General features: G+C 46.9%; 1 protein-coding gene across 2 annotated transcripts in view; it reads left to right on the top strand.

The window, feature by feature from the left end:
- Positions 1-23,062, top strand: part of hiw (MYC binding protein highwire) — a 132,454-nt gene that overhangs the window by 2,915 nt on the left and 106,477 nt on the right. For both annotated transcript variants that reach the window (XM_077662670.1, XM_077662669.1), the window contains exons 3-8: positions 21-423; positions 8,006-8,223; positions 11,133-11,280; positions 12,629-12,741; positions 16,889-16,945; positions 22,387-22,486. In XM_077662670.1, the coding sequence (XP_077518796.1) occupies positions 21-423; positions 8,006-8,223; positions 11,133-11,280; positions 12,629-12,741; positions 16,889-16,945; positions 22,387-22,486 (1,039 nt within the window). The remainder of the gene's footprint in view (positions 1-20; positions 424-8,005; positions 8,224-11,132; positions 11,281-12,628; positions 12,742-16,888; positions 16,946-22,386; positions 22,487-23,062) is intronic.

Below are 23,062 nucleotides of genomic sequence, written 5' to 3' on the forward strand. Positions count from 1 at the left end.
GCCTCAATACGCACTTGCAGAGCAAGGGTGCAGACATCCAGCCATGGAGGAGTCCGTTTTTGGAGATCCGGGGAAACCCATCTCCCTTCACCGTTTTCACCAATGTCCGGCAGTGCATACTGGTGAAACACCTGCGCGACTCAGCCCAGCACTTCTACCGGATCACTGCTCCACAGTCAACAGTGCTGCTTCACTTGCTCGACTCCGATTCCGAGAACGAAGGAGATGGTGCCTCGGACAACAAGGATGCTGTGCAGACTGTGCCACGCATTGTGGGTGTTGGTCTGTGCAGTGTCTTTGAGCTGATTCGGGAGAGCCGCTCTGCCCAGCCAGCATTCTGTCTTTCGGTTCTCCGAGCACTTCTTGACATCCTGCAAGGCCAGCAGCCTGAAGGGTTTCGTTCAGAGCCCCCTGAAGTGATAGGTGAGCTGCTGAGTGACAGTGATAAACCAGAATGCGTGATCAGAGGCACTTCGAAGTGATATTTAGTGAGCATATGTGTTGTCAAGAGTTCATTTAAAAGACGGGCATTTAATTTGTTTGCATCCAGGGTGTTTTTCATTTTGGCAGAAAATTCAGCGCGGAGGGACGAAAGACATTGAAAGGGGCACAAAACAATCGCTGTCTCACAACTAAATTTTTATTGTGAAGGAACGCTATATACACACGATAAACGGCATAGGTGCAGAAGGCACGCTGTACATAGATAGCATAGAGGGCACTATCAACTCCAACATGCAATAAAAAACAAACCGAAGTACACTTGCACCACAGATGAACAAGTGAAGCATCATGAGGCGCCTAAAAATCCTATTTTTCATACAACTTGATGGAAGCAGTGGTAATACAGAAATCTTTTTCTTCCCACTAAAATACGCCCCCATAATTTCTCGAGTGCACTGATCACGATGCTGGTACAAAACAGTGGTATCTTTGAAATAAGCTTTGCACGTTTTTTATTCTTAATGCACTCTGCACAGTGTTCAGCGATGCTTGAATGAACGGTGTCTGAAGAAAGGTTATCATATTCCATGAGCCGAACATTCAGGCAGCGCCCCGTTTGTCCAATATACACTTTTTTGCATGAAAGGGGTACCTCATACACAACGCCGCAAACACAACTAAAAAACGGAGAACGGTGACGCACTGTGCACACGAACGGGCTGACGTTACGCTGCTGTTCTACTTTACTTTTTGACATGGTTTTTGACATGACAGGCGTTGCACTTTGAACGGTTCGATCCAGGGTGTATTGGCTGAAATTTAAAGATGCACTGTGCAGTTCATATAAACAGAATTAGGCTATGTGCAAAGACAGTGATGAACTTGCTTTTTCTTTAATGCTGCATTTCATATACTTTTGATCGTGGGTGTACGTTTACTAGAATGTGTAAATGTTATTGTTCAGTGAAAACGTTTGCAGCGTGCATGACTTACAAGGCACTGAAATATTTTACACGCCCTTATGTGCCATCGCATCCTAGAGGTGAATGGGTCTAGGAGACAAGTAAAAATGCAACAAAAGCAGCAAAACTATGTAGCAAGGTGCTTGTGTGTGTCCCTTGCTTTGCCTTCATCTTTTTTCCACGCTGTTGAAGGTGCATAACCTTCATGAACTCAGTTTTCCATTATGCTAAAGGGCATAATGGTTTCATAAAAAAAAACACTTAGTTATTAACTTAGTTATTAAAAAATTAGTTTGAGGAAGACTCCAGGCTCAGAAACTAAAGCAATTTGTCAGATGAACAGCTGGGGTCAAAAATGACTTCTTTAAGTAGAAGCATGAGCTAAGTTCAGGGGTGAAGTGGATTATCATGGCATTGACAATAAGCCAGTCACCTAGACAAGCTAGATTGGCGGAAGCTTGTGCGGGAGGGTAAAGATAAATAAAACAATGTGTATTATCAGGCTCAATTGCTTCTTGTTGTAAGCACCTTGCAAAGTGACATGTGAAAGTGTGCAGAGTATCAGCATTTGGAAAAATAAGGCTTCTTGGAAAGCCACTACTGACAACAGGTGAAGTATGGGTTTTCTTTGAGTGCCATTGAAGGCATAATTTAGACAGTTTGTTTTTTTTGGTCATTCATAAGCTGAAATAGGAATTCCATTTGTTTATCATAGCTGGTGTTGAAATTGTAAGCAAAATGTGGTTTTTGAAACGGATTCCAAAAGGACAGTGAGTCTGTTGCCCATAGGTTACCATAGACTAATGGGTTACTATCCTGGGACACTACTAGTGATTTTCTGTCTGAAAAGATGAACTTGTCGTTGAGAAAATCAGAAATTAAGTCACTGACCTCTTCCCTCATTTACACCTACATGCAACGCGAGGAATGATGTAGACACTCCTGCGCTGTCAATTAATCGGGGAAAAGTTCATCGGCTTGAGCAAAAATGAAACTTCTTAATCCTTTGGCCAGATACGCCCTATGTTACAATTCGGCCATGTACTTTCTGGTTTTAACTGAAACACTGAAAAACATACCGGTAAAAAAAAAAAAATTACAGAATCAGTTCAAACCGGAAAGCACCGATTTCTGGGCACAGCGAGGTTAGCCGACGACTGTTTTTGCTAACAAGCTTCCCTACTAGTACTGTCCGTTTCAAAGTGCAGAAATGCTGAGAAGGCTCTCATAACAGTGCCACCTTTATTTTAAACTCACGTCGACGATAACATCGCCGCAATGATTGTTTTGACCTTGAGAGTGCAGTGGGCATGGCTGAGCACATGAACGCAAAGCTAACTTGATTGTAGGAAATTTTTTCTCATTAGTATGAATATTGCTAATAGATGCGTACGAGTATAGCATTTTTTTGTCTATGTTTTCTTTTTGTTGGTCTAGAGTGGCCAGGAACTGCAGCGTTAAGTTCAACATTCTCTATCATTTATTAGGTCTTCAATGAAAGAGCTCCCCCGCAGTGTTCCCTCTCTTGGTTTTCATCAGGGTTTTGTCGATGTGAAGCATTGCTGCTCAATCCCTCCTTTTTTCAAGAGCACTTACAGCGTTGAGAGAGGAGCCAAAATTCAAAGCACTTGTCTAAGCTCTAGAATATTCAAAGTAGCTTCTGAGAATGACCTCTCTGTAAAGACAGCTGTGTCATTACTCGAGGTTATGAAGACTTTTTAAGTCGGTGAAGAACCTCGTACACAGTCGAGCCCGCTTATAACGAACATGAGCGTCACACGGCGTCCGTTCGTTAGATCCCGAAGTTTGTAGTAAGTGGACCACTGCTTTAAAGACAGTTGCTTGTCAAAACACAAAACTTTTTCTTTGCGAAAAAGTCCGTGATGGATGTCTGTTCTTGCAGCACAGATCCAATGAGGGAGGTTTCCAGTTTATTTAAAACAGAAGCGTGCTATCGCCGAGGCCCTTGGCATAGACAAGCTGTCTGAGGCGCTCTATGTAGCACATTGCTACAGGCGCGCTTATGGCTGCTAGCTCTGAAGTTTCATCCTCATCTGATTCCTCCATATCACTCTCATCCCGCACTTCAAAAACGGTGCCCTCGTCCGTGCACGGTTCTGCGGTGTCGGCGTCGTCATTGACATTAATAAAATCATTCAAACCAATGTCATGACCCCCCATGTCGGAGTCGACGACGCGCTGCCATAAATCGCTGCCGGGCTGGTCATCCTCCGAAGCATCAGGCTCGGCATCAGACACCGTTTTGACGAAGCCGGCCTTGCGGAAGCAGTTCTGCACGCCAGTGTCCGTCACCTTCGCCCTGGCCGCTCTCATCACCTCTACCGCTGATTACAATGGCAAATGGGCACAGTGTTCCCGTCCGCCATCCCAAATTACAACGAGGGCCCGAGATTTGAACAAAGCCAACGAAACGCCTACACCGCAACATGATAAAAAACAAGATTTACAAAAGCACGCGATGGGGTAGACATGCAACATGCACAGGCAGCAATCAAAATAGGCTAAAGATACAGGCTCACAGTGCCAGCGGAGAGACCAATGAGGGGTGTCCGTGAGTGTCAGTGCAGCCACCTCTTGGCTGCTTCACGGAGCTTGACGTCCGCGATCGCCACCGGCGGCAGCGGCGCGGTTGATCGCGGAGGCCATGCGCGGATTTGCGAGAGAGTGAGGAGAGAGGAGTGGAGTTGCGAGGAAGGGCGGGGAAGGCGCTTCGGCGCGGAAAGGAGCTCGCTTCAGAGCGGTACGAAACAGGGCGGGCAGTTTGCCTGGGATGAGGCTCAAGGAAACATTCCGCTCGCCCGGCGCACAAAGGGGTTGGAGGCAGTTTATCTCGCATCGTGGTGCCGGGTTAATGCCGTCCGTTCGCTGTAACCGATCACCAGGGCTTAATGACGTTCGTTATACATGGCATTTTGTGCCATTGAAGCAATGTATATTTTGACGGTCACGCAGGTCTCGTTCGTTATAAGCGAAAGTTTGTCTTAAGTGCGGCCTTTATATGTGGGCTCGACTGTACGTGATGAATCCTCTCCTTGGTGAGAAACTTGTCGCAATGCTAGAGAAGTAGAATCAAGCACAAGCTGAAGACCCCTTAAGCATTGACCTCCTTATGAGCATGGTAGACAGGGACCTAAGAATGGTGGTAGTTGCACCTCACAACACTTTACAACATTCAGTATACTCAGCAGAACACCCACTATGACTTACAGTTGGCAGCTATCCCCCACATTGATGTCCAAATTGTGGACCCTTGTGAAAATAGACTGATTTTCTGCACAAAGAGCAAACCTACAGAGTCGACCATGATGAATGCAACGTATAGAAGCTTCAGCCGAAGCTGCAAACATGCTCTATATAAGGTTAGTAATGGTGTCGTCGCTCTGCTGTTCAGGGAACTACTTGCACGAGACAAGCCCATGTCGTCCGGAGCATCTTTTAAAGGACTATAGACACTTAATTTTATTGTGTGCTTTCTTCTTTCAAATGATGCTTTAGACATTAGAATACATGGATCACCACGTGGTTTTCACCTACGAATGATAAAATACATGGATCACCATGTGGTGTTCACCTACGACCGATAAATAATATATAATTGAATTTCCTTTTTCATGTTGTTTCAGTATTGGTTTCATGAGCCGAACGTTGGCTATGACGTGTAGTTGATAATTAGGTCACGTGACACATGAAAAAAAACACCAATATAAATTCTGATACATAGTTTTAACTCACTACAACACTTAAACCAGCCTGCTTCAATCGCTAGAATTACAATAAATGACGTATTAGCAGTTACGTTGCCATTTTTTTTGGTGCATCATGTGACCTAAACACCAACTACACATCACAGCCATCGTTCTGTTGATGAAACCAAAATTGAAACAGCAGCAAGAACAAATTCAATTATAAATTATTTAGCAGTTGTAGGCGAATACCACGGGGTGCTGTGCATACCAATGTCTAGCACGTTATTTGAAAGAAAAAAACATACAAGAAAAAATTTGGTGTCTATAGTCCTTTAATATCTCAAGTACTGATGTTCAGCATGCATTTTCGAAGTTGGGGCTGTCAGCACAAGTATACTAATATATTTAAGTAAGCAATGTCAACAAGCCTACTGCTACGTAACAGTGAGTAAAAAAAATTGGTGCTCTTGGCTTCGATCATCGCATTTGTAAACTTTGGAAATCGTTTTCACTGATGACCACCTCTTTTAGCAGTTGTGTACGACTAGCCGAAAAACACTGCTTTTTCAAATTAAAAAAATGAACGGCGATAAACATCCTCCGAATTTTCTCAGAAATAAACACCAGAAAGTTCACGGCCTAGTTGATGTGTGTTTTAAAAAATGCAAAGGAAAAATGTGCGTCTGGGATATGATCTAAAGAGCCTGATTTTGAAAAGTGTAACTGGTGAATGAGGTACTGTTTCAAGCCAACATTTTCACTTCACAAAAATGTCGACTAGCATTTCTTGGTCCAAGGTCTGAGCCACCTATTTTCTTGTGGTTGTAGAATTCAGTCTGTGAATGCGTTGTCCTTAGCATGGAAGAAATTTAGCAAGGCATCCGATCCACCGATGATAGTAGCAAAACTGGTCAGGATCTTTACCGCATTGCTTTTAGATGTTTTAAGGCATGCTCACACTAGCGGGAAGCTTCCCGCAGCGGCACAATGTCAACGTCGACGCTGCATCGCAGCTCCTCGGAATGACGCTCACACTGCGCGCATTTTCTTGCTGCGGTTGTCTTGGAATGTAGAGAGAGGAGGCACTGAGGGAGGACCTGAACGAGCAGAAAGAGAAGGGGATAGTCACGTGACACCAGAGAAGACTGGAAAGCGTGGCCTTTTTTCGCATCGTCGTCTTGATCATCTGCTAGCTCTCCTCCCGTCGCCCTTTTTGTCTCGAGGATGGCTGGTTCGAACGATGAGCTGTTGGCTACTGTAATCGTACTTATACTTATTTGTCCGCTGCTTCTGCACCGTCTCAAGTCGCATGTTCATGCTGGCAAAGCAGCCGCCGAGTGCACGGCCGTCCGGACGGCCGGCCGGACGCGCGCAGCCTCCGCCGACGGGGTCACTGAACTGGGACCGACGTCACGGTTCACGGTCGGCGCCCATTGGCTGTTCTCGTCAGCGGCACGGGAAAAATAGGTACCGGACCCATCGCTCTGGGGGACGGCACAGAAGGCTGTCTGCGGAAGAAAAACCGGCTTGTGCGGGAAGCGGCACGCGGAAAACGTCCTGCGTTGCGCGTTTTCCCGCTAATGTGAGAGCGCCTTTACCCCCTTTACTAACGCACTGCAGGGAAGCGACCGTGCTGGCTGACTAGCGACATCCTTGTTTTTCATGCTGCGTTCCCCAGACCCAGCCCGCTCATATGTAAGCGCACTGTTGTAGTTCACAGATGCTATGCCCTCTTACCTCTGAACACTGTGAAGAGGCAGCGGCGTTTCTCCTTTTCATGTTTTGTCCCCGCTGGAACAGCCCACTCATACGTTAGTGCAGTTACTTTTTGGATGCTTCTTCCCTTTGTACCTATGCACTGCAGGAAAGCTACAGCAGCAGTAGATTGCCACTGCAGTCCAGCTCCTCATGTCGTGTGCACTGAACTTGGGTCTATTCTTATGTTTGTACATAAGCGTTTGGTCATCAGACATATTATACGACGAGAATTTGTCAAAATTTTGAACATTGGAGCCAGGAAATGGGTTATCTGAGAGCGTATTAACCAGAAGAGAAATTGTGAAACTCTATGGGACATTTTTATTGCCGGCAATATTAAGCATATGGGCCGGGAATGTATCAACGAGGTTTTACTGTATATCATAGATGGCACACACGTACGCTGTGCTACAATTCATACCTTTTATACCTTCCCACCTAGCACTTTACTGCCTCTTATGACAAGGCAGCCATGTCATTTGTTACGAGCTTGAATGCCCCTTAAAGTTTGTGGTTGACTTGCACTTGCAAAGTTGCTGTGCATGATGTTTCACACAGGCCAAGCAGGTGGCATTCAAAGCGAGTGTGGCCACCGTTCACTGTGCTGCTTTCACTCTCTTCCTGCGATACTTTCCAGTCAAAATAGTGTAGCACAAGAAAGTGATGAACCACTTGTTAGCAGGTAAGAATGCATATGGCTGGGCGAAAGTTACCTGCAATTCGCCTGAGGTGTTGGTACATGCCTTTCGTTTCTTTCTAATTCTCTGGCTTATCAGAGCTCTGTTCCCAATTATAGTGACATGCTTACTATCTTGGGACACTAATCTGTTAAGCTTGTTTGGGTTATTAGTACTTCTTTTATGTGTTCCTTTAATCTAAGTGACTTAATCAAGAATTATTTAAAGCGATACTTGACTGCTTTTAGGTCCATCAGGCTGCAATTAGTCTTGCATGTAGCAGTTCTTTTATGACACAGTTTTATTCTGGCCAGTTCCGCGCATGCTCACAAATCTCTACATTTCGTACTACTTTGCTTTGGTCATGTTTGAAGGGTGTCGTTAGTTCTTATTTTAGTGCTAAATTTCAGCCTTTTGCTGTAATTTATTGCTAAATCTCAGTTTCTCTTGTTTTCAGACAAAATGTTTGATTTGTTACTGGACATTGCCACCAGCACACCTGTGCAGTACAGCCAGCCACATTCAAGCAGTAGTGAAGTGCTGTCACAGTTGACGTCGAACGCTTGTGCCTGTTTGCTCAGCCTTGTGGTGGCCACTGGAGACACGTCCAAGATGCTCTGCGCTGCCGCTGCGCTGCTCATGAGTCCACGAAGTCTCACAGCTGAGGAGATACCTGTGCGTATTGTTCTCACGTCTAGCCAAGAAAATATTCATCCTTTTTACTTGCTTGCATGTTGGCTTGTGCAAATGGAGTTTGAAGTGAGTCCGAAGACCTTTTATAACTGAAAGTATTGCATGCATCGGTGTTAGAGAATGTTTTTCTAGCTCTTAATGCTTATTTCGTATGCCATAGTCAATGTGTGCAGTGCAAATATCTGGCCGTTTATGTTCCGCGGTAATGCGTTTTGCGACGCTGCGTCAAATGGAAATGCAACCCTGGGGTTTTTACGCCACAAGTCAGTGAGCGGGTTCACTTTAGTGCATACACACCTTTTAGCCTGTCGGAGACTATGCACGGCAAATGATGAGCACACGACACCAAGGTCTGACCATGTCAGATCTCTGCGCCAGCACAGGCTCAATGGTGCCCTGTCTTTTCCGCACCAGCCAAAGAGTTTCCCCTAAGAATGTGTGCTCCTGCAAGATGGCTTCCCTGCAGTTTGTGCAAAGATGCATGGAAGCCATCTTGTGGGGCGTAAGCGTTCTTATGTAGAAGCATTTTATATATTTTTAATGCGACAACGTTAAGGCTCGCGAATTCAGTGAAAACCCAGCGTCAGCCCGGCGGTGTTGTTTTGTCAAGTAACCCACGTCACACGTGACGTCACGTGTGGATGTCTGGGATGGAAATGATTCAAAGAGGACTTGTAATGTGAATAAAATGTCAGCATATGTATCAAATGATTTAACTTTATAAAGTGATTGTTTTTACATAAAAGAAATTGTCAGTAAACTTTAGTCGAAATTCGAGCCCACTACACTTTGGTTGCCAGCCAGGCATGGTGCTGACTAGGCCACATAGGCACGTTGACTTGGCTGAGGCACAGGGGGGTGATGTGTCTGGTGTTGGCTTAATTTGAAGCTTAGTAATGTGGCAATTAGTGGAGTGCTCTAGAGACGTGCTAATTAGTGAGATACCAATTAGAGGAACATTATGTGCCTAAACTGGAGTGTGGAAGAGTTCAAAGACAAGAATGTGGAAACTGTGTTGTAATAATTGTGATAAATGTGTGAATGTGAACAAAGAACAGGGACTATGTGAAGAGAACCTGCTGAAGGTAGCCATTAAGGCTGTTGCATCATACCCTGAAAGACTGAGTATAAGTGTCCCCTTAATTTTTTTCTTTCCTTGACAGTGCCACACGGATGGCCTGTGAGTGCTGTTGCATGGGGTTGTCATAGGTCGCGGTCGCCGTGAATGTTCATCTTAGCCCAAGGACAGGCGAAACAGTTCATCTTAAGCACATTTTTTTTGCACTGTATCCTATGGGCAACCAACCAAAGAGTCTCATAATGTTGATCTTATCCGAGAATTCGTCTTAACCGAGTTTGTCTTATTTATTTATTTAATGATACTGCAGGCCAATGTTTTGGCCCTGGCAGGAGGGGCATTACAACATTGAGACTGGAAGTCAAGAGGCTATACAATAAAAAGAACAAGGATTCAAACCACAAGTTCAACCCTAGTTATCTCATCCAGAAAAAGGAAAAGGACACAAATCCGGAACACAAAAGTATATGTCGAAAACACGCACAGTTCACAAATCAAGTTCACAAATCAAGAACATAGTGCAATTCAGGGCACCTGTGATCAGCTCAAGGAACATTCCAGTTCTTTCATGAAGTGTTCGATTTAAAGACAATCTGTAATTCATTCCAGTCTTTCACTGTTTTACGGAAAAAACTGTTCTTATAGGAGTTTAGGAGTTTGTTTTTGCAAAAATCTGAGCCAGTGTATCTACCGGTTACTGGTAGCATCTAACTGGTAGTCTACTGTACGTTGCACTCATGCTAATGATGCGCTTCTTGCAATGGCATGTTGCCCGCTGGCATGCTGGTGCTCGCAAAACATTGCTAGGCCCTACCTGCACTGCATCAAAGCCGCAGTGGATGGTGCTTTGGAACTTGCCACACCATATCATAAGATGTGTAATCCATTTGCCAGTACATTATGACTAGAACAGTCGCTCATTAAAATTGAGGTATGGTTGTTTTTTGTGCAACAGCTTCAGCAGCGAAGCACACCAGGCAAGCTTTAGTTAGGCTGACTTAACTGCATGGCAGCAATGTGATGTGGCAAATGAGAACAAGAGACCAAAGGCCACCCTTGTAGCACTCTCTATGTTCACTTTGACACGTGGTTTCACAGTGGTAGCTCTGCCAACAGGTGCTCAAGGCCGCGCAACCTGTGCATCTCCATGTGCAAAAAGTGGTTGAAGAGCGCTGTTAGGAGAAGCGCCACTTACAGAAGTGTGGTGCACCATTCAATAGATCGAATCACTGGAAAAATTGGAGCTCAATATACTGCAAGACTTTCCTATATTTTTACACAGGATTTTCTAGTTGATAGTCTGTGTGTTTGCTATAGCAAATAATTCGAAATATCCGGATGCAGTATATCTGGGCTCGACTGTAAAAAATTGGTTGGATTCCAAAATTGATTGGTGAAGCCACTGAATTAATTTTCTATGGTAACAGTGGTAATAATCCTGCTCTGAAATACATTCTATTCATGTTTCTTGCGGCTTTTGGATAGGGTGATTTTCTTTAGCAAAAATGCCATTTACTTGGGATTTTATGGCACAGTGTGTTTGTTAGAAAGAGATGCATTTGCTCTTTTCTTTTTGTTGTTAAAAGTAGGAAGTGATATCATGGATTTTTAGTCTAAGGGGTTGGTGAAAATGTTGTGAATGTTCTCTCATGCGTAGTTTTTCTTTCTTTTTCAAAAGAATAGTTATGCATTTTTATCTTTATGTCTGTGTGTAATGTTGTAGAACAGTTGTTTTCAAAAGTAAGTCTTGTATAATGCAGGCGTTATTTAGCAAAAGTTACTTTTCTATTTATGTGTGCGGTGTGACTTTCAGATGCCGAGTATTCTGGTGGCACTGCAAAAGAGTGTCCAAGCAGTGCTGCTGGGAAAAGTTCAGCGTCCAAGCTGGCTCACTCATGGAATTCCAAGGGCAGCACACTGTGGCACATTTTCCTTGCACCTGCCGAAGTCTTCCCATTTTGGTAAGGAGGGCAGGGGACTTTTTCTCACTGCGCCTTGAAACGCTCTTTGCTGTGGACCCACAATGTCCATGAGAAATTGTAGATATATTATGAGGCTTGCATTCAAGAGTTATTAATTTAGATAACAATAACAGCGGAAACAACTAATAGTCATAACTTTACTAAAGTGAGTACTAGCGCTCCAGTTATTGTAGCTGTTGGCTGCTTCGTGATGGAATAACTATGAACGGTTGCAAAAACGGAAGACAAGATGGGACACATTGTCTGATGGGAATAAAATTATAGTAGCTGGATCTTTTATTTTAGTGTGCGTAAACAGCCAAGTGGGCTAAACAAGTGCACACTAGGTCACATACAAACACCATGGAATGACAGAGTAATAGGAATATTGTGAGCACTGTATGTGGCTGTGTGGGCAGAAGTCGCATCAGAAGAGCCTTAGTGCTTGCGAAGCACGTCCAGCAACTCTTGGTGTTGCGAAGCAGTGAGGTCCAGATTAATGGTGATGGAGGGCGCGAGGGTGTGCCTTCCCCGTCACCCATGAGGTGGTAGTAGCGATAGGCATGCTGAGGCAGCTTGCGAGCTTGCAATATAAGCAAAGTGCACGTAATGTCATTGCTACTGGCGAAGAAAGGGCAGAAGAGACCGCTTTTATCGGAAATAAAGGCTTTTCCCTTAAGGTTTTTTCCATGAGTAATCCGCAGCGCATTTTTTTCTGATTCTTAGCACGCTAGGAGAAGAATTTTGACGTATAAAAATTTCAGTGTTATGAAGTAAACTGTCGATTTTACCAACTTCGTTAAACCGAAGGTTAACTGCATACACAGGTGAGAAGGATGAAGCCGCATACAGATAGGTGAGGAAGACAAAACCAGATACAGTGCTCACGGTATGAATATGGTTTGTCGTATTAAATGGTCTACTAAGACAAAGCAGAAATGAGCATCATAAAATAAAAACAGCAGTAAAAGCAGTGCATATGTCTGCATTTCAAATTATTTTCAGATGTCAAGCAGTTTAAAGTGGGACCTGAAATCTGGAAAAAATCTGGAAATGAAGAAAAACTTTGATAAGTGGGACCCAGTGTCCAGGGTCTCTGGTCCATAGTTGAGTGTGCTCATAACATGTAAGGGGTCATTGTTGGCCCTCTTTTTGATACAAGTTTGGTTGGAGCATTGTCGAAGTGTACTATTTGTCAAATGACATTTTTGGACATCTAATGGCACGGTGATGGGAAATGAGTTTTTTTTTTTAATTTTTTTATTACTCTTTGCGCTATGGGTTAATGCCAGCTTTTCAAACTTAATAGTTAAATGAAAATAAACTCAGTGTCCCATTCTGCTTTCAGCTAAGCACGTGCTTCAAAGTCAATGCACCATCGCATCCGACGGCAAGTTCCTGTACCTCTTCAGGCAAGGTGTTTTGTACAAGCTGGGCACTGGGTTTGGTGGGACTGTCAAGGTGTGTGCTGGTCTCTCTCTTTTTAGATTATATTATTTCTTTGTTACTATGTTAAGAAAAAATATCGAGTGAATAAGTTTTAAAGTGTTTGCTTTTAAATATGGAGAGGTATGCTGGAGACTTCACTATGTTGATGACATCATTAGTTCGTTCTGCTGCAAAACACCAGGCATGTGTTTGACCTCGCTGTGCATAGGAGTTGAGTGTGCCATGTTGCCAGAAACTGCCCTTGACCAGCAAGTAACACAGCAAAATTAAATATTGTAAGTCGTACTCGTGAGTAAAGTAAGCTGAGAGCCATGTGTTGAGAACATCCGTTGCAATGCACTAGATAAACTCTTTTATAGGTTCGCCGCCGCGGTGGCTGAGTGGTTATGGTGCTCGGCTGCCGGCCCGAAAGATGCGGGTTCGATCCCGGCCGCGGCAGTCGAATTTTGATGGGGGCGAAGTTCTAGAGGCCCGTGTTCTGCGTGATGTCAATGCACCTAAAAGAACCCCAGGTGGTCGAAATTTCCGGAGCCCTTCACTACGGCGTCCCTCATAGCCTTAGTCGCTTTGTGACGTTACACCCCCATAAACCAAATCTTCTACAGGTTGAATGCCCAACACCTCTGCTGCAGTGAAACAGAATAGTATGCGTGTAAAACGCTTGTGATAGTAATGTTGGAATAGGAAGATATTACTGTATTTACTGGAATGTAATACGACTGCAAATGTAATGCGAGTGTTGACTTTACTGCTGCCTAGTAGGAAAAAATAAAACCACGAATGTAACGCGAGGATTAGGGACGCAAAACAAAATGCCTTTAATAGACATCATGGCCAACATGTTTACTCATCTTCCTCGCTTTCGGAGTCCGAGTTCTCAGAAACGGAGTCCTCCTTTTCGCTGTCAAAGTCTCCCGGTAACTTCTGCCGCATCGATGTTCGCCGCAGAGAGAATCCATTCCTCTTCATGAACGTTTGGGCCCACCCACGAGATGCTCTGAACTTCCCATCTCCCGAGCAACATCTCTAACTTTCGAACGGATCAGCTCGACACTAACCCCCATGAGACGGTTGCGCTGCTCGATAACAAAGTCCGCCACTTTTTTCTCCAGCTGGACGTGATGGCCGTGGCGAGGCTCGCGAAATCCTTTGCGGTTGGGCTCACATTTAAAAAGACCCTCCCGCTGCAGCCGCCATCCGCAGATGGTTGATTCGTTGAGGTCAAGTCTTCGAGCTGCCGCAGAATTCCCGACCTCTTACTAATAGGATCGCTTTTCTCTTAAAACGAGCGCCGCACTGAGCACGACGCGTTGCCATTGTGTGCACTGAATCAGTACACCGCGAGCGACGTGACAATGTGTTGAGCGCGAGGTCGCAACGAACACAAAAAATGAAAGAACAACACTTTGACTTTGGATGGATGGGGATTTGGCTTCCGTGGTACCCATGTTGCCAGCATAAAGTCGCAAAAGTGCGGAAACCGAAACCTAGCTGATTGCTTTTAAATGGCTGCACCGCGGCACTGCCTTGGGTCAATTGAAGTGCGGTATTCGATTATAACGCGAGGATAGACTTCAAGGGGAAAAAAAATTGGGAAAAAACTCGCGCTACATTCGAGTAAATACGGTATCTGCCTCACCAATAGCACTTAAAGAGATGCCAGGGGTACAAAGTTTAGTTATTATATTTTCTTTATTCTTTGTACTCTCATCTTTCGAGGTGCATTACGTCTTGGCGGCAAGGTGACATTGCAAAACACTTGAACAGCACTGATTAATTTTAAGATTGGAGTTTTTTTTACTAAGGTTTACCTTAAATTATTTCCATTGCACACAAAGTAGCCTCATAGACACTCTTTAGACATTAGCCTCATAGTCGTCCATATTAGAAACAGTACAACCAATCTGCCTTGTTAGCCTGCTGACATACCTGCTGAGGTTATACCTGCTGACCCTGCCGATTTGGTCCGGACACTCATGAATTCCGACCGAATGTTCCAATTGTGCAAACACAGTCTTATTTCTTTCAAAATTCGTCACCGACATGGTTCAGAATTATATTTTTTTAGAAAAAAATATTCTGAGGACGATTACAGTACTCCCTAATGCGAAATTTGAGTGCTGCTCTGTAGGTGTTTTGGCCTTGCAATGTACTTAGGCAAAGAATTTGAGATACATGTATGTATGTACAGTTACAAAGCGCTCTTTATTTTCCACACGCGCTCTTTCTTCAAGTAACACTCCTCTCCCAGTTTTTGATTGTCATGAAGGTGGCTTTGTGGTCAGAGAAATGAATGGAGATATGTTTAACCCGCTGTACCAATGCCTGGTTCATAAGCAGGCTGTTTATACTAGGGAGAGAACGCTGAGAGTGGCGTGGCCGACACGAACAATCTATCACATGCAGCAGATTTCACAACAGTGCCCGCCAACGGAGCGGAGCGTGGTGCGACTGCGAGGAGGCAGCACAGGGGTGCGCATGCCGCCACAGACAGGCCTCCCCTCTCTTATCCACTTACCGTCTGAACATGCAGTGGCGATAGATGACGTGCGCATGGCGCACACCACTCTGGTGCCGTCTGTGAGCGAGTGGCGGTACTTTCGTTCGCTTGGCATGGCCAGCCTCGAGGGGAGCGCGAGAAAGCGCGCTCGGGCTCCTCTCACTCTCCTTCCCTGCCCTCTCTCTCTCTCCTCATGCTCGGTTGCACCGATGACAACGGCGACGCGGCTCAACCCACACACGGCGCATAAGAGCTGCGCTCTAAAAAATTAGCCCCAAACCATATTTGATACCACATGCTTGCTGTCTGGTCGTAGCCAAAGTAACCACAGCTTCTACAGCTGCCAGCAAATTTTTCGGACTTTGAACATGCGGATCTATTTGTACTTTTATGGCTATCCACTAGCTTTCCTGTTGGATTAGTGTTTCTGATTATTTCTCAAAAGGATTGAAGTCCAAAATTTTGGTTCTATCAACATAAACAGCTTGTTTCTGACACTGATCCCGCAGAGCGGGAGCTGCCATGTTGCATTTTTGTTGGTTGAATGTGTTCCTGTGATATTTTTAGCATGTTTCCGGACTGTTCGTCATTTCTTTCACGATCATGGGGCATGTTGGCTGTGCGAAACTGTCAGTATATTCATGTTGAATTACAAGAGCAGTGCAAGTGCAATGTGTGGCATGCGATGCCACCTGCGCTGCTAAAAATAAGGGTTGTTGAAACTGGCAAGGCTAAACGCACATTAACAATGCAAGTACAGTGGCAATTTTTGAACCCCGTTAATTTTGGGAATGCTGAAATGCATCATTCTCTTGTGCAAGTTATGATGCGGAGCGAGGAGGGCTGCGCTTGCAGGCATGCCGTCTGTGACGGTGTGTAAGCGCCCTCGGAAACAGTTCATCGTTAAGAAATGATCTGCTGTGAGTTGTGGCATCCTATGAACCTTGCGAACGAATTAGCTTTGTATGCTCGCTGCCTTTCTACCTCACGTGAAATGAAGCTCGGTGAAAAAAAATAATAATAAAACTTGCAGCAGAGGCTGCTGAAAAAGTGATGACTTTAACGGCACGCCAAAATGTTGGTGAAGTGCTTTATGAATGTCTTCAGAAAACCTACCGCAGAGAAGTTACAAAGTGAGCAAAGTCTCGCATGGCAAAATGAGTAGACAAGTGCTACCCCGGACACATGCACTTCATGTTGCTCCCCCCCCCCCCCCCCCTCCCTCCTTTCATTGTCTTCCCAGAATTTTTGTCCAGTGCTAAAGAATGAATTTTTTCTGTATAATATTTGTAATGACTCATTGCTGTCTCTTTTCCACACTGTTGCTTTTCCGAGCATTAGTTGCCTGCATTTAGGGCATTTTTCACTCTAAGAGTGCACTACTTTGAAAATTGTCTCAAGTGATCACAGTTTTGGTATGCATTGTGGTTTCTTTTATTTTTTGATTTGTCTCCACTCATGCATGACTCAGATCCAAGATAAACCTGGTGTATATAACTAGTAAAAAATAACTTGCACCTTTTTTTCTGGTTACTTATTGTGGCTTTCTCTTTCATGAGTAAGTAAATTATAACTGTGTCACCCTGGAGACAGTGAAATGCTGAAAGGTGTGCAGCGATTCATTGTATTCACACTTGCATAACATTCTGTGTTCTCTAGGGGGAGCTCATTGCTAGTCAGCAGCTAGACGGAACAGGGTGGATTGGAGTGGTACAGGTCAGTTGTCATGCTGTTTTTTTAGTTCTTGTACTCTGGGATTTGGTTATTGGGGATAAATATTGCCACAGTGTTAGCCATTTACTGGCGCCGCCATGCGGTGGGACAGCACCCGCTGGTCTTATTTGTCTTCCCCAGCTTGTGCGTTCGTTCGCGTTAGTTCACTGAGTGTGTCTGCCTGGCTAGTCCTGGTGTGCCCTTCTGCCCCTTCTGCCGGCTTTCGGTGACATTTTGGTGGAGGTGCTGGGTGGGTTTCCATTGCACAAAGAGCTCCCGGGAGCTTCCAACGACACCCAGCTACACCCAGTGGACACAGCACCTGTCCACAAGGCAAGTCGCTGCTTACGAGGCTTAAATCCCGAGTTCCGACCCCTGACGGCACGACCCCGCGCAATGACGTCCACTTCGACAAGTCAGACCACCCAGAATGCCGTCAGTTCCCCACTGCTGCTTCTTCATGCGCCTCGCACTCCCACGTCGTTTCATGGCAACAAGTTCGAAGACGTGGAAGACTAATTGGCCAGCTACGACCGAGTCGCTGCGTTTAACCTGTGGGACGAGGACCGCAAGCTACGCAATGTCTATTTTGCCCTGGAAGGTTCCGCCAAAACGTGGTTTGAAGACCACGAATCCGCTATCCCCACCTGGCAAGACTCCCGGCGACAGTTGCTCGACACCTTCGGCAGCAACGAACTGAAGGAGCGACCTGAAGTCGCCCTGCAGTCCCGAGCGCAGCGGCCAAATGAGAGTGTCGCCATGTTCGTAGAAGACATGACGCGGCTCTTCAACCGCGCAGATCCTACCATGTCGGAAACGAAAAAGGTGCGTCATCAGGACTTGTGCGCGACCCTCCTAGCGCAGTGGCTGACTTTGCTCGGGAGGCGACGAGCATGGAGCGCGCCTTGCAGCAGAGGTTCGCGCATTACGGCCGTCCGGCGAATATAACTGCTATGGACGCCAACATGCCGCAGCTTGGAACCGAGAGTGAGGCCCTCCGTGGCTTGTCAGGAGCATTGTGCGCAAGGAGCTACAGAAGCTTCGCCCTGTCGAGCAACAACCGGGTGTCGGAGCCATCTCGGATGTCATTTGCGATGAAGTCCATCGAGTGGTGCAGCCAATGGCGTATCCCCAGCCGCTGCCTCAGCCATATGTCATGACGTACAGTGAAGCGTTGCACAGCTCTGCGCTAGCACCACCGCTGTTTTACTGCCCTGCTTCTACACCGCATCAACGCTTTTCGACTTCGCCTGCCCACCCCCCAGCAAAGCACACACGTGGCACACATCGATAAACCAGCCCCTGTGCTTCCACTGCCCATATCGTCAGATGGGCCTGCGAGGGTTTTCACCAGACGCACCCCGGCCACGCTTTGGTGAACGACCCCGTGACATCGAGCAGTACCTGTCGGCCAGCATCCCCCCTGCGCCTTCGCCACAGCGCCCGTCCAGGTCGCCGTCGCCCCGTCGGTTCTCTTCCCCAGGTTGCCAGCCGTCCATCCGGCAGTCCTGTAGTCCACGCCGGGAAAACTGAAGACGGCGACCTCTGGACGTAGGGCCGCCGTTGCTCCGCAATTCGAACAAGATCCTCCGCTCGCCGACTTGGCCCTTCAACCCGCCGATCTTCCAGCTGCTCCGACCCCCTTCCGACACCCAGAACAGCCTCTGCTCGACGCGCCATTTCTACGAGCACCTCGACCCTCCTCTCCGGAACCTTCCACTGCGCGCGTTCCAGAAAATGAGGTTGTTTCAGCTGAAATACCAGTCCTCGCTGACAACCACCATGTGACTGCCCTCGTCGATACCGGCGCAGATTTCTCAGTTATGAGTCGTGGTCTTGCTACCCTCTTGCGAAAAGTGCTGACACCCTGGCACGGAACGCAAATTCGGACCGCTGGCTGTCACGTGGTGATGCCGCTCGGCGTCTGCACCGCTAGGATTGAGATTCGCGGTATCATCTTCACTGGTTGCTTCGCTGTGCTGGCTGAGTGCTCCAAGGACCTGATCCTCGATCTCGATTTCCTTCGCGAAAATGGGGCTATCATCGACCTCCGCGAACCCATGGTGACATTCTCCGTCCCATGCACCGTAGCCGATGACAGTGCGCCAGGAAGACCCGTTTTTCGCTTGTCCAGCGACCACGTCACTCTACCTCCGCGTGCCAGCTTATTTGTTACAGTGGACTGCGACAACCCTCACGCGTCCAACGGCATCGCAGAAGCAAACTTGTCTTTACTGCTGAGCCAACAAGTCTGCATCGCATGGGGTGTCGTTGCCTTGCAGAACCAGCGAACTGAGCTTCTGGTTACGAACTTTAGCGCCGATTACCGCCACTTGGCGAAAAATATAGCCATCGCCTATTTCGAAGAAATTAGCGAGCCCGCCACGCACTGCGCGTTGTCAACATCCAGGGACACCCCTCCAGGAGGACCTAGTCGGATAGTTAAGGCGGACATGAACCCTGATTTGAACACTGACCAGCATCGCCGCTTGCAAACCATCCTTGACTCTTTTCATGACTGCTTTGCGACCACCTCTAGGGTCGGGCAGACGTCCATAACGAAACATCGCATCATTGTTGATGACAGTGTGTGGCCTATTCGTCAACACCCCTATCGAGTGTCGGCGAGAGAACGTGAGGCGATACGACTGCAGGTAGACGAAATGTTCCAGGATGATGTCATACAGCCGTCTACAAGCCCATGGGCTTCGCCCATTGTGCTGGTCGCCAAAAAGGACGGGACACTGAGATCTTGTGTCGACTATCGAAGACTTAACAAAATTACCAAAAAGGACGTGTACCCGTTATTTCGAATCGATGACTCTTTCGACCGGCTGCGTCATGCCCGCTATTTTTCTTTTCTTGACCTCCGCAGTGGGTACTGGCAGATTGAGGTAGATGAACGGGACCGCGAGAAGGCAGCGTTCATTACTCCTGACGGGTTGTACGAGTTCAAGGTGCTCCACTTCGCGCTGTGTTCGCTCCTGCCACCTTTCAAAGAATGATGAACACTGTCCTCGTTGGCCTCAAATGGCAGTCCTGCCTTGTCTACCTTGATGATGTTGTCATTTTCTCTGCCACCTACGGGGAGCATCTCGAGCACTTGAATGCAGTACTGGAGGCCATACGATTGGCTGGCCTGTCGCTCAAACTAGAGAAATGTCACTTTGCATTCCAACCCAGACCCCGACAAGATGGCTGCCGTCTCTGCGTTTCCGACCCCCACTGATAAGCGTGCTGTGTGCCGTTTTTTGGGTCTCTGCGCCTATTACCGACGTTTTGTGCAGGACTTCTCACGACTAGCCGAGCCTCTAACTCGCTTGACAAAGGACGACCAACCTTTCATCTGGGCCTAGGAACAGCAGACGGCCTTCGACGACCTCAAGAACCGCCTCCAAACTACGCCCATTCTTGGCCACTTAGACGAGGAAGCGGACACGGAGCTACGCACCGATGCCAGCAACGTTGGTCTGGGTGCCATCCTCGTTCAGTGGCAAGATGGTGTTGAGCGCGTGATTGCTTATGCAAGCTGCATTCTGTCGCGATCTGAAGCGAATTATTCTACCACGGAAAAGGAGTGCCTTGCTGTCGTTTGGGCGGTAACGAAATTTCGCCCATACTTGTATGGTCGCCCATTTCGAATCATGAGCAATCACCACTCGCTTTGTTGGCTCGCGAACCTTAAAGACCCATCGGGGAGGCTGGCGGTTTGGAGTCTCCGCTTGCAAGAATTCGATGTTACCATCATGTACAAGTCTGGCAACAAACACAGCGACGCAGACTGCCTGTCCCGTGCTCCTCTCCCGTACACCATTGCTGACACGGAAGACGATCCCGCTTTTCTTGTCGCTTTAACCACGCCCGTCCTTGCTCAACAACAGCGAGATGACGCCGAGCTACGAACCCTCATAGAGTACCTTGAAGGTTGCACCTCGTCGCCGCCCCACTTCTTCACACGCGGGCTATCGTCGTTCTGCTTGCGCGGTGGCATCCTCTACAAGAGAAACTATGGTCCCACGGACACTCCGTACCTGCTCGTGGTCTCAATGGTGCTTCGAGACGAAGTTCTGCACGCATGCCACGACGCCACGTCGACTTTTCTCGGATGTTGGCGCGGATACGGCAGAAGTATTACTGGCCCCGGTTTGCTACAGTTGTCCTGCACTACGTTAAGTCTTGCCGCAAGTGCCAACGTCGGAAGACACCACCTGTGAAGCCGGCCGGCCTATTGAAATCTATTAATCCGCCTCGAATCCCTTTCCACCAGGTCGGCATGGACTTGCTGGGACCATTTCCGACATCATCATTGGGCAACAGGTACATTATAGTTGCCACCGACTACCTCACCCGGTATTGTGAGACGAAAGCCCTTCCCTGCAGCACCGCTGCCGAAATTGCGAACTTTTTCATCTTTAACATTGTTCTCCGTCATGGTGCCCCTCCAGTCGTTTTAACTGATCGAGGCACGGCTTTTATATCAGCCCTTACTAAGGAAGCTATGCGTCTCAGTGGCACCAGTCACCGTCGAACCACTGCCTACCATACTCAAACAAATGGACTGACTGAGCGACTCAATAAGACCATTGCCGCCATGCTTTCCATGTACGTCGACACCGACCATAACTGGGACCAGATCTTGCCTTATGTCGCGTTCGCATCTAACACTGCTTTTCAAGAGACGACGCGCTTCACGCCGTTCCGTTTGGTGCACGGTCGCGAAGCCACGACTATGCTGGATGCAGTGTTACTACTGGACGCAATGTTAACTACAAAGTGCTCCCGCAAGAGTCTGTTCGCTCCTCCAGGCGGGAGGTGGCATCCGAAATCGTCCACGTTGCCAGGATGAAGCCCTACCACGCCCGCTAGGACTTATTCTGCCAAGTCCGGCACCACAGACTTTATTCCGGATTTCCATGATTCCGCGGCATCAGGGCGATGCCCTTTCCAAGAGGAAGGGCAATGCCACAGTGTTAGCCAACTGGCGCCGCCATGCGATGGGACAGCACCCGCTGGTCTTCTTTGTCTTCCCCGGCTCGTGCATTCGTTCGCTGAGTGTGTCTGCCTGGCTAGTCCTGGTGTGCCCTTCTGCCCCTTCTGCCGGCTTTCGGTGACAATATCATTGATTTGGCAATGAAAGCTGTAATGTGTATTCAGAAGTTTTTTTTTAATGAGCCAAATCCACCTTGACAGAAACGGAGAAAAATGCGAGTTTTTTACCCACGGCAACACATTGGAAGCTGTTACGCGATATGCTACAAAGTGCTAGTTATATGGCCCATTTAATTTTGTTAGTTTTTCAAAGGAAAGATCTGTGGGCAAACTTGCAATTATGGCTGAACTTCACTTAAATTTCGTGTCTGGATTTGGCTCATTTCGAAAAAAAAAAACTCATTTATGTGCTTGCACATCATGAATGCCTTGTAACTTGTTTTCATTCCCTACAGGACTACCTATATATCCACCATTCCTTAGGTCGTATTAATGAATTTTTGAAAGTGGATAAGCACACACTTCGAGTGGAAGATGTCGTCACGCTTGAAGAAGGTCAGTGGCTTCTTGTAAAGTCATTGTAGTTAGTGTGCATGAAAGCGGGTGTAATTGATAGTAGCGAGTACCTATTTCAGTGTATGTGTGTTATTTGACAAGCCAGACAGTTGAACACTCACAGTATATAGTAAAGCCTTGATAACTTGATCTCAGTTGATTTGAAATTGCAGATTATTTGTTGAATTTCGGCGGCTTGTAATTCTGAATGTAAATTTTACCGGATAATCCACGGTGGAAGCTTGCTCGGTTCAGGTAACATGAGGACCTGGGATGCTCTGTGGGCATGCTCGAGTTCTCTGCCAACTCTGGAACACTTGAGTTGGACTGATAACACAGTGTTGAGCCACCTATAATAAGTGTGCAAGCCCACATCATGTTGCACGACACCTAATCGGGCTCTTCAGTGCTTCAGGCACCACTGCACGGACAACAGCAGCACTGTGACTTGTATTGCGCGCCACTATGACATCACGCCATCCAAAGTGGTTTGGTGATCCTTTGAATTTCACTGATGCCTGACTGCCATTCAGCACATTTAGAAGCACCTAGACCGCGCCAGCGCTGACGCAAAGT

Source organism: Amblyomma americanum, chromosome 4 (assembly GCF_052857255.1).
Source record: "Amblyomma americanum isolate KBUSLIRL-KWMA chromosome 4, ASM5285725v1, whole genome shotgun sequence".
Taxonomy (NCBI): domain Eukaryota; kingdom Metazoa; phylum Arthropoda; class Arachnida; order Ixodida; family Ixodidae; genus Amblyomma; species Amblyomma americanum.